The following is a 12338-nucleotide window of genomic DNA, read 5'->3' as shown; positions in this document are numbered from 1 at the left end:
GAAAACAAACAATAATCAGGCAGAAACAAAACGAAGAATACAAACCGCGATAAAAAGTCAGAAAGCATGCAGGAAAAAAAAAAGAAAAAAGAATTACCGCTCCATCCCATTCTCCCGTCCATACTTAACCGTCTGACGATCCGCCCTCACCCTCCACACCCAACACATCCCGATCGCCAACCACCCCATGAGCAAATCATACAGCGTCCAAAACCGCGGACTCGGCCCGCGCATATGGTTCAACATCAACTCGGTCCGCCTATCCACCGTGATATAAGTCTTTCCCGCTTCCAACGCCCGGACGATAGCGCGCGCAACCTCCCGCGACGCAGGGACATTATCGCTCAGCCGCTGGGGCGGCACATCCGTGCCCTCGAGGAGCTTCGTCAAGCGCGGCTTGGTGGGGTGCGCGCGCAGGAAAGACTCGCCGAGGAAGTTGGCGGGGAAGGCGCAGTGCACGCGGAAGGTGTCGCGGCCGTAGAGGAGCAGTTCCTGGCGGAGGGTGTCGGCGAGGGCACGGATGGCAGCTTTCACGGGCGTGTAGGCGGCGTAGCCGGGGAGGCTGGCTAGGGCTGTTGCGGTGGAGGTCAACACGATGTGTCGTGTGGTGTGGGGTGTCCGTGTCGCCAGCCATCGCTGGAGGCAGGCTTGCACGGGGAAGATGGCCGTGTAGTAGTTTTGCTCGAGGCAGGACGTGATCGCGGCGGGGGATAGGTTGGCTAGGAAGCCCGGTTCGTCGGGGATGCCGCCGGCCGTGCAGATGAGGACGTCGGGGGGGTGGTAGTGGGCGAGGACGCGATCGATCTGTCTTGTTAGTGTGGCTGGCTGGGTGCATGGGAGAGGGGTCTAGCGCACGTCATTTGGCTGCGTCAGGTCTACGGAGATGGCGTCGACAATCTGCTTGGACGAGACACAGGCGGCTTGGAGATCGGTGCGAGTGCGGTTCAGAGCGAGTTCTTCGCGCGCGAGGATCAATAGATTCGCTCCTATACAGGATGAGCAGAAGTCGTGCGATGAGAGTGCTCTGGCCCACCTTTTCCGGCCAACTCCAGGGCCAATGCCCGGCCAAGCCCTTTGGAGCCCCCGGCGACGACGACAAGCTGGACGGTCAGAGAGGGAACTATACGTTGGTGGGGCGGGATTCTTACCTTGCCATCGACGGGAAAATTGTTGCGCCAGAGATGCATGGGTGGGATGATGGGAATCTGTATTGACCATGACCCTTGATGATAGGGAGAGTTAATAGGACGGTTCCCTCTCCGGTCCCTCTCGTGTGCGTCGCCGAGAGCGTGTGGTATGCAAGGGGTGTATCCCTTGATGTCAATTCATCAGTGGAATGGACCTGAAAAGAGACCGAAAGCGGGTCCAGTCCGTGTGTGGTATGCCATATCCGGAGACAAGAGTGCCTCTTCTCGAAATGGATCTGTTCTGACGAGATTGGATATTGGGGAATGTCTGTCAGATACCGAAATCAGTATCACAGAGTAGATGAAGTGGCTGTATGATGGAGGAGTATTTCCGATTTTGTGGCACAGAAGCCTCCTAGGATTAGCTCCATATGACATTAGGCTACTCACAACAATCTATAGTTCGATTAAACAGCCTCGCGTGGCATTCCCTTGTGTGAGTTCCCCAAGACCCGTGGCACCGAGAAGCGCGCCTGCCAACTGGTACATGCTCGCCGGGGCCACCCGATTCTCCCAAGCACTGCACCCATGCTCATCCAGCCAGAGTAGCTTGATGAGTCCCGTTTCAATAGCCTCGCGATCTACCAAATACAACAACGCCTGGAACTCCAGCGCCTTGAGCGCCAGAGTCTGAGCATCCGCATCCTCGATCCTCTCGTACTGAGCCCGGATCGCCCCATCGTCCAACCCCGACCGATACTTGAGCATGGCTCCATCGCCGTTCTGGTCAGAAAGACCCCAAAAATCCGTAATGCCGGGCATACGCCCGAGAACCATTCGCCAGTCCTCAGCGAAGGCATACCGCGCGGGGTCGTCTAGGACCTTGTCTCCGATGACATACGCGTCGGCCTTCATATCTGCGTATTTCTCGGCAACGTCCGCATCGTAACACGTGCGCAACCAGACAGTCTGGATCCCTGTGCAGTTTGGGATGCCCAGGTTGCGCTCGTAGATGGTTTGGTGGGTGCGGAGGATTTGGACATGGGTGGGGGTTATCTCCATGGGGATGCTCTGAGTGCGATGGTGGTATTTCTGCTGTCATAGATAAGAACCAATACTAGAGATGACTGACCCGGGAAAACAAACATTACGCTCTTTGAGAGACAGTCTTTGATATTCCCATACCAGTCGCTCCCATTGTTGCTGGCTTTCCTCAGGAGAATCGTCCTTCCAATGGTCCTACCGATGTGAGTCACGTTCTGGTTGGGACAGGATAGACAAACCACGACGTAACAGTCGAATGCAAGAGCGCCATACTCGGCGTCTAATTCCAGGTGCTCTGTGGACATTTCGAGGTAATGTGTGATGGACAACACTGTCCCAATATGAGAAGAGGCAATGGAGATATAGAATGGTAAGTGATGGGTTTATGATGATGCAGCGTGGGTTTGGCAGATGAAGTGAATTTATTTCATCAGGGCACCTACTAGCGAGGTGTTCTGGTCTGGGATCTGCTTGGATTGGACTGTTGAGAAATATAAAAGATGGTATGAGTCACTGAAGCCCATCCCCTCGTTCAAGACAACATGACAACTCTACCAAACTGCCAGCATCTAGAGCACCGCAAAGGGATATACATGCAAACCACGTACATAGAATACAGCCAACAATCTAATAATGATACCGAAATTCTACCTCGCCGTCTCCCGTCCGGACACGCCGCGTGTCTTCCTTCCCCCCCTCAATCGCCACCTTCTCTGCATTCTCCCGTCGTAAATACCACGCGTGCACGGCGATGACCCCCTGCGCGACCACCAACGCCCCTAGACTGAACGAATTTCCGAGTACATACGGCGACTTCCGATAGATCTGCCCGGCCACAATACCCGCGCAGTTTCCCACCGTCTGCTGCAGACCGATCTCCATGGCGCGACGGTAATGCGGCGCGACGTTGACGTTCAGCCAGGCAATGTTGAGTCCCACACCGGTGTAGGTCGCGATGCCGCAGAGGTAGGTGGCGAAGTACTTGACGGAGTTATTGGAGACAGATAGCAGGAGAATATATCCGATGATGCCAAAGACGTTACTCCCGATAAGGAACTGTGTTTATTAGCACAAACGGGCCAGAGAAAAAGAAAAGGGGGGAGACATACGACCGCAAACTTCGAGTACCGATCCGCCATAAACGCCAGAATGACAAACACAATCGCCGCCCAGATATACACTGGCACGGTCAACACATTGCTCATCAGCGAATCATACCCAATACTCTGCAGGATCGTCGGGAGGAACGTGCTGAACCCATAGAGCAGGATATCCTGACAGAATTGAACGACGGCGCTGAAGGCGAGCTTGGGATCGCGTAGGGCAAGCCACATCTCCTCCCAAGTAAAGTGCTCGCTGCCCATGTAGTGGCGGCGCTGCTCGTTACGCACGCGCATCATCCACTTCTCTTCGTCGGTGAGGAAGTAGGCGTTGGCGGGGTCGTTGGGCAGACCGAACCAGATCAGGAGGGCGCAGACGATGCTGAAGAGGCCTTCAATGATGTATACCCATCTAATCACCGTCAGTACAATATAGCATGGTATGATGGACCACGACGGTCAAGCCCAGGGGGGGATGGGAAGATGAATATGCATACCTCCAGCCAGCCTTCCCTCCAATCCCATCCATATGCAGCAGTCCATACGCAAGCAACCCCCCCACGGCACCCGAGATGGCCGCACAACTCATCAGATACGAGACGCGCTTGGCTTGCTCCTCACGACGATACACCATCGTCAAGTATAGGTTGAGACAGGGAAAGAGGCCCGCCTCGCAAGCGCCCAGGATAAGGCGCGTGGCATACAGCGATGCGACATTCTCCACAAACCCGGTGAACACGGTGGCCACCGACCACACGATGCACAGCCCGGTGAGGATATTCCGGGGAGTGAGCTTCTTCATGAGCACCGCCCAGGGAGCCTCCAGCAGGACGTAAGTGACGTAAAAAATCGAGACGGCGGTGGAGAACTGGCTGTCTGAGGCGCCGATGGCCTCGGGCATGCCGGCTACTTTGACATTTCCTGTTCTCATTAGTTCATCTGTTGTTGGGGCTCTAGGAATTCCAAAAGCATACCAATGTTGGTCCGGTCCAAGAAGCAGGAGAGATATGTCACCATAATAATGGGAACAAAAGCCAAGTCCAACTTCATGAGCAGCTTCTTCTCCTTTTTCGGGTCCAACACAATATTCTCGACATTTTCAAAGTCGGTCTCCTTGACATCGAGCTCCGTCGGTTTCAGGTCGTCGACCTTCTCTGTTTCAGCCATGATGTATTTGGTTCGAGGCTGTCCGTGGGGAATGTGAATTCGTCAGGAGAAATCCGGGGTTAAAAAGAACTTGGCCCATCGATAAGCGTGGGGAACCCCATATCACATTCATCCATCAGGTAATGAAAACTCCCCGGACCCGTCAGACCATCCTGTCGCGTCTTTCCAGCGCCTGGATCGGCGAATATCTGCCGTCTGGATACGCCGTCGGGCCGATGAGCTGATAAGTGGTGGGTCTGGAGATTCATCCTTAAGGCTTCATTCGTGATTGTGGCACAGGAAGTGGAGATGGGCCCACCCAGGGTCTCTATAACGCCAATCACACCCATTGATAGGCGTGCGGAGAGACCAGGACGGCCATTATCTGGGGGTGTCGGGTTATGGGCTCCGATGTATATCTCCAATTATCGTACTCTCCGTCATGTCGATATCCAGATCCTTCAACACGACACTAACCATATCTCTCTGTACAACAACTTCAAAGCAATATACAGATACAGTGACAGAGATACAGACAGATACAACAACAGCAATAACATGTCCGCATACGACACCCGGCTTCTTAGTCGCACCAACAAGATCACCAACACCGCAGGCCTCGCCCCCGGTCACCTCCAAGCCAACCTCCTCATCCTGCCCGCCCAACACGCCAGTGACTTCCACGACCTCTGTCTACGCAACCCAGTCTCCTGCCCCCTCCTCGGAATCAGCACGCAACCCGGTTCCACGAACTCCATCACACCCGCGCAATGCATCCAACCCGCCAGTGACTTCGACCTGCGCACCGACTTCCCCAAATACCGCGTCTACCGCAACGGGAAATACCTCGAGACGCGAACCGACCTACTCGACGTATGGGACGCCCACCAACGCTATGTGGGGTTCCTCATCGGATGCTCGTTCTCCTTTGAGGACGCCCTCGCCGCGGCAGGCCTCCCACCTCGTCACTACTCCACCGGCCGTATCGTCGCCATGTACCGCAGTACCATTCCGCTCCTCCCCGCAGGGATCTTCACAAACGCCACCTGCGTGGTATCCATGCGGCCCTACAGGCCGGAAGATATTGAGCGCGTACGCGAAGTGTCGCGCCCGTATCTGGCGGCGCATGGGGAGCCCGTGGCGTGGGGGTGGGATGCGGTGGAAAGGCTAGGGATTACGGACATTGGACGACCGGATTTTGGCCAGCCGCAGGTGTTTGAGGAGGGGGAGGTTCCTGTTTTCTGGGTTTGTTCCCCGTTCTCTTCCCTTTTTCTCGTTGACAGACTTACTGATCATGTTGTGGCAGGCGTGTGGTGTTACTCCCCAATTGGCAGTCGAGTCCGCGGGCGACAAGATCGAGGGACTAGTCTTTTCTCACGAACCGGGACATATGCTGGTTACCGATTGGAAGACAGAGGACCTGGAGGGCTTGCGGGGCGGATTGCGGTGATATCATTATACCATATTCTTATATTCTTACAGTTGTTACTAAACAATACATGCTACCATGATTAATACAAATATACCTCAGAAACAATCCCTCATCACACTCGACAGCTCCGCTCCATAATCCAGCGGATATCCCCGTCCGCCCAGCCACTCGTCCGATGCGCCAACGCCAACACCCATGATCTGGTCCTCGAGGTTTCCCACCGCCTCGAACCACTCCATCAGCTCGCGCGTCATCTGCGGGCCGTCCAGCGCACTCCCGCCCTCAGGGGGTGCTGCGGGAGCGGACTGCAGGGGCGGTACACCTCCCTCCACACCACCGTCAGGATGAGTCTGCAAGCCGAGCTGCGGACCCAACTGGCGCAAGCCACGCAGAGACGTCCACAGCCGGCGAGAGATGTAAGAGCGGGAGGAAAATCCCTTGACAAGCTCGAGGGCCATGTAAAACTCGTCTTTGCAGCGGGCGCTGAACTGCGCGGGGGTCTGCGCCACGGCGAGGAAGAGCACTGCCAGCGCGGACACTAGGAAGTAGTTGAAGGTGACTTGCTGCAGGCGGTAGATGTCGGAGGTAGCGTTGAGGCGCGTGATGCTGCGGACGGTGTCGGCTGCGATGTCGACGACGGTTTGGCTTTCGGCTGGGTAGCGGACGATGTGTGCGGCTGAGTGGAGGACGGGGCGGTGGATGAGAAGGCGGAGCTGGTTTGCGCGGAGAGATAGCATGCAGCGGAGGCGGCGAAGACCGCGCGTTTCGGGGATGGTGGTTGCTGACTTTGTCGTGGATGGCGACGAGGATGAGGCCGGCGGGTCGAGACGTAGCGCATCCGGCATGTCGGCGACCCAGCGCAGAACCTGCCAGTCGAGGTAGTGCATCTCGTCTTTCTTGATCTCGTTGGTGTTGTTGAAGGCAGCGACGAACTTCCACACCCTGGCGGCCAGGCGACTGTAGCGGATCATCACGCGCAGGTAGGGGGTCTGGTGCTCCTCGGGCTCGGGAAGCCAGGGGTCGATGTCGGTGTCTTCTAGGGCGAAGGGCATGCCGGTGCCGAGACTCCAGCGCATATCCAGCACATAGATGGACCAGAAGAGGCGGACGACGCGCTCGCGCCCGGCGGCGATGACGGCCGGCTGGTGCAGCGACTCGCGACGGTGGAGGCCGCGCTCGAGACACATGCGCTCGACGATGCCGATCGTACGCCAGGCGAGGGTCTCCTCGTCGAGCTGGAAGTACAGGATGGAGACGAGCGTTAGGCAGATGATCTTGGGGATGTCGGGCGGGCCCCAGACGCACTGGTCGGCGCCGTCGCGGACAGTGTCGAAGAGGGCGAGGGCCAGCTCGCTGCGTCCGCTGGCTTCGGCCGTCAGGGCGCACGCGAACACCAGCCGGAGGATGTCGACGTCGTCGCGGGTTAGGGCCGCCTCGCCCGCGGGGGAGTAGAGTACCTCAACCTGGTGGAGGAGGTCGGGCAGGTCGAGGACGGGGTACATGATGCCCATTTCCTCCTCGTAGACGCGGCAGAGCCGCAGGGCTTCGGTCTTGGAGATCGTCGCGAGCGGGTCCTCCCCCGAGGGGGCGGGCGGGACGGCCGGCGGCGACGGGGGGAGGAGAGCTGGAGAGGCGTCGCGGGGCTGGACTATGCCGCGCTGCTCTAGACTGGAGCGGGCCAGGTCGAAGCCGAAGCCCGAGGTGGTCGGGCCCTGGAAGGGAGGTTCGCGCGGGGATGGGGCGCCGCGGAGGACCGTGCGGGGACTGGGCCGGGCGCGGGCCGCGGTCTGACTCCCCAGGTCGGGGCGCGATAGGGTCTGGACGGTGGCGGACAGCGTGGCGATCTGGTCCTGCATGGCGCTCATTTGCGCGCATAGCCGCTCCAGAATTTGAGGGTCGTCATCGTCGTCGCCGCGGCTGGGACGATCGGCGTACACGCAGTCGATGCCTTGGCGACCGCAGCGGAGGCAGGGGATCTGTCCGTTGCATTTGATCTTGCGGCGTTTACATTCATTGCTGGCCGGTCAGTGTCGGCCATTGACTTCCGAGAAGGGCGGGCATACCAGGCTTTGGCGATGTACTTCCGCCGGCGTTTCCGCGGAGGATCATTGTCGTGGATTGATATGGGTCGTTCATCCAGGGAGGAAGACATGGTGCGATCAATCATAGTGGGGAGGAGAGCGGGATATTGGCAGATATCCGGGATATCACATAGTAATAGGGACAAGACGCGGAAATGACGGGGATTCATTCCGTAGCCGAGGATAACCCTGGGGATGTGGAGTCTTGCAACTAATCAGGATGCAGTTCGAGACCCACTTCCTCTTTGGTCGTACTGTCCGTGGGTGAAGCTTTTCTGACGAATAGGTGAATAGGTGGGTTACTTGAGATTGTATGTGTCAACACTGATGTGTATAGGTATCTTACTTCCTGAAGTTGTATTTCCAATCAAGAACGGTGAATTTGAAATTATCGGACTCTGATGTGCCTTTCAGACTGGTTGGAATACTAATACCGGGGCTATCTCATGAACCAGTAAGCCCATTCTATCCAACTTCCATCGATATATTACGGATCAATATGCCATATGTCCTCCCAACACTCAACAATCTTCATCCTACACACATCTTAGTAAACAATCAAAGACACTTTAGGTTTCGTTGTAGAATTCTTACTAGCAATGCCCATTACGCCAACCATCAACCTGGATGCGTCATACAGCGTGGTGTCTATGCTCCAGACAAAGAACCGGCTCATGCACCTAGCAGGGTAAGACGCCCAACACCCGAATGGCCCTTGTTAGTATTCAGTAAGACCCTTCGTATTGTCCAGCCTGATATTGTCCAATTGAGCAGGGAAATGGAAGATACTTCCCAAAGCAAAGAACAATCAACACACGTGACCCCTCGGGCCCTAACCATTGCCCCTTTCCGGTCAATCCATGCCCTGGTGGAATCCAAACAAAGGAGCGAGCGAGGGGATCCCATGTCTATAAACAAAGAGAGCGGAATAGGTTACACTTCGAAGCACCGCCTAGTGTCTGGGGTTGTTATCCAGTCTGTTGCACTACTATACCGTCGTGGTTGAAGGCAGCATAAAAGTGCTCGCCTCGTCCCTGCTTCGTCGGTCTTTGGGCATAAGCATAAGCATCCTCGTTTAGCTGTGCAAATTCTTTGGTCTTTCTATCTTACCACAGTCAATAACTTTCGTCAAAATGAAAACCACTCTCGGCCTCGGATTCCTCCTCCTCGCCACCGGACCCCTCGTGTCGGCGGCCGTGGAACCACGTAAGTCTCCCTGTATCTATACGTCTGAATCGAAAAGGACAAAGTAAGATCTAACCATCAACAGAGGGAAATTCCGTCGAATGCTGGAACCGAATGTGCCGAACAACGTGCTACCCGTCGTCCGATTACCGGCATGGAATCCCTTCAGGGTTAAAAGTCAAGGACGGGGAGAAGCAGAACTGGTGCTATCTCAAGGTTGGAAACTGGAACGAGAAGGGGGAGACGAAATTCTGCTCCCGCCATAGGTGTACGAATTTGGACCCTCATAATGAGTGTCTGGATAAGGATGATGATCCGATTTTGGGAGGATGCGGTGTGAATGGGTCGTGAGTTGGCTTGCGCTTTTGTTTGGTGCTTGGTGAGACTCGGCTCAATATCAGTTAACGGGACATGCTCTCTTATGTCTATTACGAATGTAATTTGTGCGTGGAGTTGAAGCATCAGATGAGCCGTTGGGGTGATTGTTGGGGAATTTGGGGGAAATATTCTTCGCAGAATGTCTATAAGTATTTCACCTGTATCAGTCACATATTCACAGTCTATATTCCATTTTACAGTAGTGCGGTGAGCAGACTTAGTACCACAGGTTAGTCCTAACACTCAGCAAGGCCCGTACTCGTCTCTGATCGGAAATAAACCATTCCATACCGGCTACCCTCGTGCCCATAGTCCCCACTTACAAGCATATTCCCGTGACAAGCTCATAGCAAGAATCAGCGACTCAGCGAGCGGCTGACAGACGCTGGACCGCAGTCCCAAGATCATCCAAGCCCCCGTTAGCTGCACTCCGAGAGCAAGCTCGTACAGCTATTGGACATGGAACGTGAGTGCGTTCTTACAGGACGGCTTCCAGAGAATGTACTGATATGGGGAGAAATATGGACGCTTGCTGAGGATTCAGCAGACGTGGGATCCAGAGGATTTGTTCATTGCAAGACTAGGGGTGGGAAGTATGGCGTGGGATGAGGAGTGAATGTGCCAAACGTGAGTTTGTAGATTTGTAGAAGCTTCCAAGGTGACTGGTGTATAGGTCGGAAAGTGAAGGTTGAATTCACTGCATTGTCTGGCTATGAAATGTGAAAAAGGGAACATAATGTCGGCCAACCTCAGCTGACTTGCACTCTTTTTCCATGTAGACTATCTTTTGACTCTTCATGTTCCTAGCAACTATTCGCAACTTTTTCATTGTATTGATAATTATGAAATTTATCTATATTTTGACCGTTGTCATCAGTCCTCCTACGGAAGGCGCATTGTGCATGAAGGCAGGAATCTACCTGGGATGTTCCTGCCAATCCACGTAGCCGACACAATAATCCCATATATCAGGCTCAAAACTCCGTCCGCTGCCAAACTTATATGCTAGGAGTAAACCAATCAGCCTCATACCCCATACACGGAAAGAAATTTCCACTCAGACACGTCCAAGTCACATATATCGGGGGTTGGGACATGCCTTTACCCGGGCAAATTGTCTGGAACAAAAAGCAATCAGCGCAATTCACCAACAAAAAGCACGTAGGTCATGTCTACCTGCAGCTCCAATTTAGCACCAACTAACGGTTTTGTCCTAGTACCACAGTCACCACCCTCCCCCCCAAATGTGATCCAAAATATGAGAGTTGATAAAGAGTTGTTATAGTACTTCATGGCGGGTGTTCCTGGTTTCAAACCAGATACCGGTGGGGGTGCAAACAACGAGGGGCATACCGCCAATGCGACCCCCGCTGGGAGAAATATACCCGGTGCAATTCGCTGCATGGCCGAGGTGAGATTCAACATATTGCTTTTCCCACCTGGTGGTACGTAAAGCCACGATGATGTTTGGCTGACCTGATGCCCAATGGGCGAGCTTAGATGGAAATCAATGACGGTCGATGACAAGTGGACGAGATGGGAGGCTATATTACTATCACGAAACATATACAATTGATGACACATACTACATTTTGAATATCGCCAGATACTATTCGCTGTTTTGGTACTGCGGATGATATTGATCAATACTATAGTACTCAGGTATGTCATGTCCATCTGCAGGTCCGGTTTAGCACCTACTAACGGGTGTGAGCTAGTACTGCAACCACTGTTTCTCTCTGTCCCCATGTGAGCCGGAATATACGAACTAATAGAGAGATTTTGTAGTAATTTATGGCAGGTGTTTCTGGTACGAAATCACGTACCGGTGTGGTTGCTCCCACCGCGGGGCATTTCGGCAATGTGACCCCCGCCGAAGCACCAACTCACGGTGCGATCCTTTGGGGCCTAGACACCAAGTCAGAATGCCTGGATACTGCTACTCCCACCTGGTGGGACGTGAGGCGAGGACGGTATACTGTCGGCGTGATGGCCCAAAGGAGGATTTGGATGAAGGTCAATGACGGATAATGACGAATGGAGGGAAAATTATACACTCCAATTAATGACATCTACAGCAATTTCTCCACCTTAAACGTCGAATATCTGGCATATCAAGCCCGATCAAATAGCGTTCGGTATTCTAGGACAGTGGCTGATCAATGCATGATAAGGACCAAACTATCAGATTCCAGGTATGTCATGTCCATCTACAGCCCCGGTCCAGCACCTAGTACGTACTAAAAGTTGTGTGCTAGGACTCTAAATATCGTCCTCTCTGTCCCAATATAGGGAATCATATTCGGGGAGATTCAGAGTTTTGTATTGATCGATGGCAGGTGTTTCTGGTTCCGGATCAGGTACTAGTATTGATGTACACACTGCGGGATCCCCGGCAGCGGCACCAAATCATGTCGCGATCCATTGCAGTCTAGGCAGGAGATGCGGGTCCCGGCCTATTGCTACAACCACCTGGTGGGACATCGGACCCTCAGGGTATATGATCGCCCTGGCGGCACATGGGAGGAGGTCAATACCCTTAACACTGCCCATGAGTCAAATGACGAGTTGGCGAATGATGAAGCAATGACGTGAGCGTAAGATAGGACTATATATTTGTTCCTAAAGTATACTATCAATGATGTCTAGTACATTATCCATGTTATATATCGAGATATCAGTCATGTCAAGCCTAAATTTGATACTAATCTGTTACATCGGTGCTGTGGCTGAGGTTAATCTATAGTATTGACGAGTACTATATCCCAGATATGTCATGATGATGTCCATCTGCAGCCTTGTTCTAGTATCTACTAAGTTTAGGTGCTAGGGATCTAACCCCTCT

At 53.9% G+C, this 12338-nt stretch overlaps 6 protein-coding genes across 6 annotated transcripts; 2 read left to right on the top strand and 4 right to left on the bottom strand.

The window, feature by feature from the left end:
* Positions 1–93: 93 nt before the first annotated feature.
* P168DRAFT_316132 (NAD(P)-binding protein) lies at positions 94–1187 on the bottom strand (the record flags this gene model as incomplete). Its single annotated transcript, XM_024839966.1, has 4 exons — positions 94–804; positions 856–986; positions 1034–1100; positions 1149–1187. 4 exons carry the CDS (start codon positions 1185–1187, stop codon positions 94–96), a joined length of 948 nt encoding a protein of 315 aa, XP_024696238.1.
* A 396-nt stretch (positions 1188–1583) lies between these two features.
* On the bottom strand, positions 1584–2476 carry P168DRAFT_295373 (uncharacterized protein; the record flags this gene model as incomplete). Its single annotated transcript, XM_024838029.1, has 3 exons — positions 1584–2219; positions 2274–2366; positions 2411–2476. The coding sequence occupies 3 exons, from the start codon at positions 2474–2476 to the stop codon at positions 1584–1586; spliced, it is 795 nt and encodes a 264-aa protein (XP_024696237.1).
* Positions 2477–2709: 233 nt separating this feature from the next.
* P168DRAFT_248814 (allantoate permease family MFS transporter) lies at positions 2710–4664 on the bottom strand. The gene is made up of 4 exons (XM_024834139.1): positions 4246–4664; positions 3769–4192; positions 3281–3683; positions 2710–3227 (listed from the first exon to the last, which is right to left on the bottom strand). Exons 1-4 carry the CDS (start codon positions 4436–4438, stop codon positions 2799–2801), a joined length of 1449 nt encoding a protein of 482 aa, XP_024696236.1. The 5' UTR covers positions 4439–4664; the 3' UTR covers positions 2710–2798.
* A 311-nt stretch (positions 4665–4975) lies between these two features.
* P168DRAFT_325021 (DUF1445 domain protein) lies at positions 4976–5867 on the top strand (the record flags this gene model as incomplete). The annotated part of the gene is made up of 2 exons (XM_024840941.1): positions 4976–5662; positions 5724–5867. 2 exons carry the CDS (start codon positions 4976–4978, stop codon positions 5865–5867), a joined length of 831 nt encoding a protein of 276 aa, XP_024696235.1.
* Positions 5868–5944: 77 nt separating this feature from the next.
* P168DRAFT_264663 (putative C6 transcription factor) lies at positions 5945–8001 on the bottom strand (the record flags this gene model as incomplete). Its single annotated transcript, XM_024834870.1, has 2 exons — positions 5945–7865; positions 7913–8001. 2 exons carry the CDS (start codon positions 7999–8001, stop codon positions 5945–5947), a joined length of 2010 nt encoding a protein of 669 aa, XP_024696234.1.
* Positions 8002–8887: 886 nt separating this feature from the next.
* On the top strand, positions 8888–9672 carry P168DRAFT_302525 (uncharacterized protein). The gene is made up of 2 exons (XM_024838666.1): positions 8888–9136; positions 9201–9672. Exons 1-2 carry the CDS (start codon positions 9064–9066, stop codon positions 9464–9466), a joined length of 339 nt encoding a protein of 112 aa, XP_024696233.1. The 5' UTR covers positions 8888–9063; the 3' UTR covers positions 9467–9672.
* The last annotated feature ends 2666 nt before the right edge of the window (positions 9673–12338 follow it).

This window comes from Aspergillus campestris (genome assembly GCF_002847485.1).
Source record: "Aspergillus campestris IBT 28561 chromosome Unknown P168scaffold_2, whole genome shotgun sequence".
Taxonomy (NCBI): Eukaryota; Fungi; Ascomycota; class Eurotiomycetes; order Eurotiales; family Aspergillaceae; genus Aspergillus; species Aspergillus campestris.
Note: the sequence above shows the minus strand (reverse complement) of the source record. Positions and strands in the feature narration are given on the sequence as shown.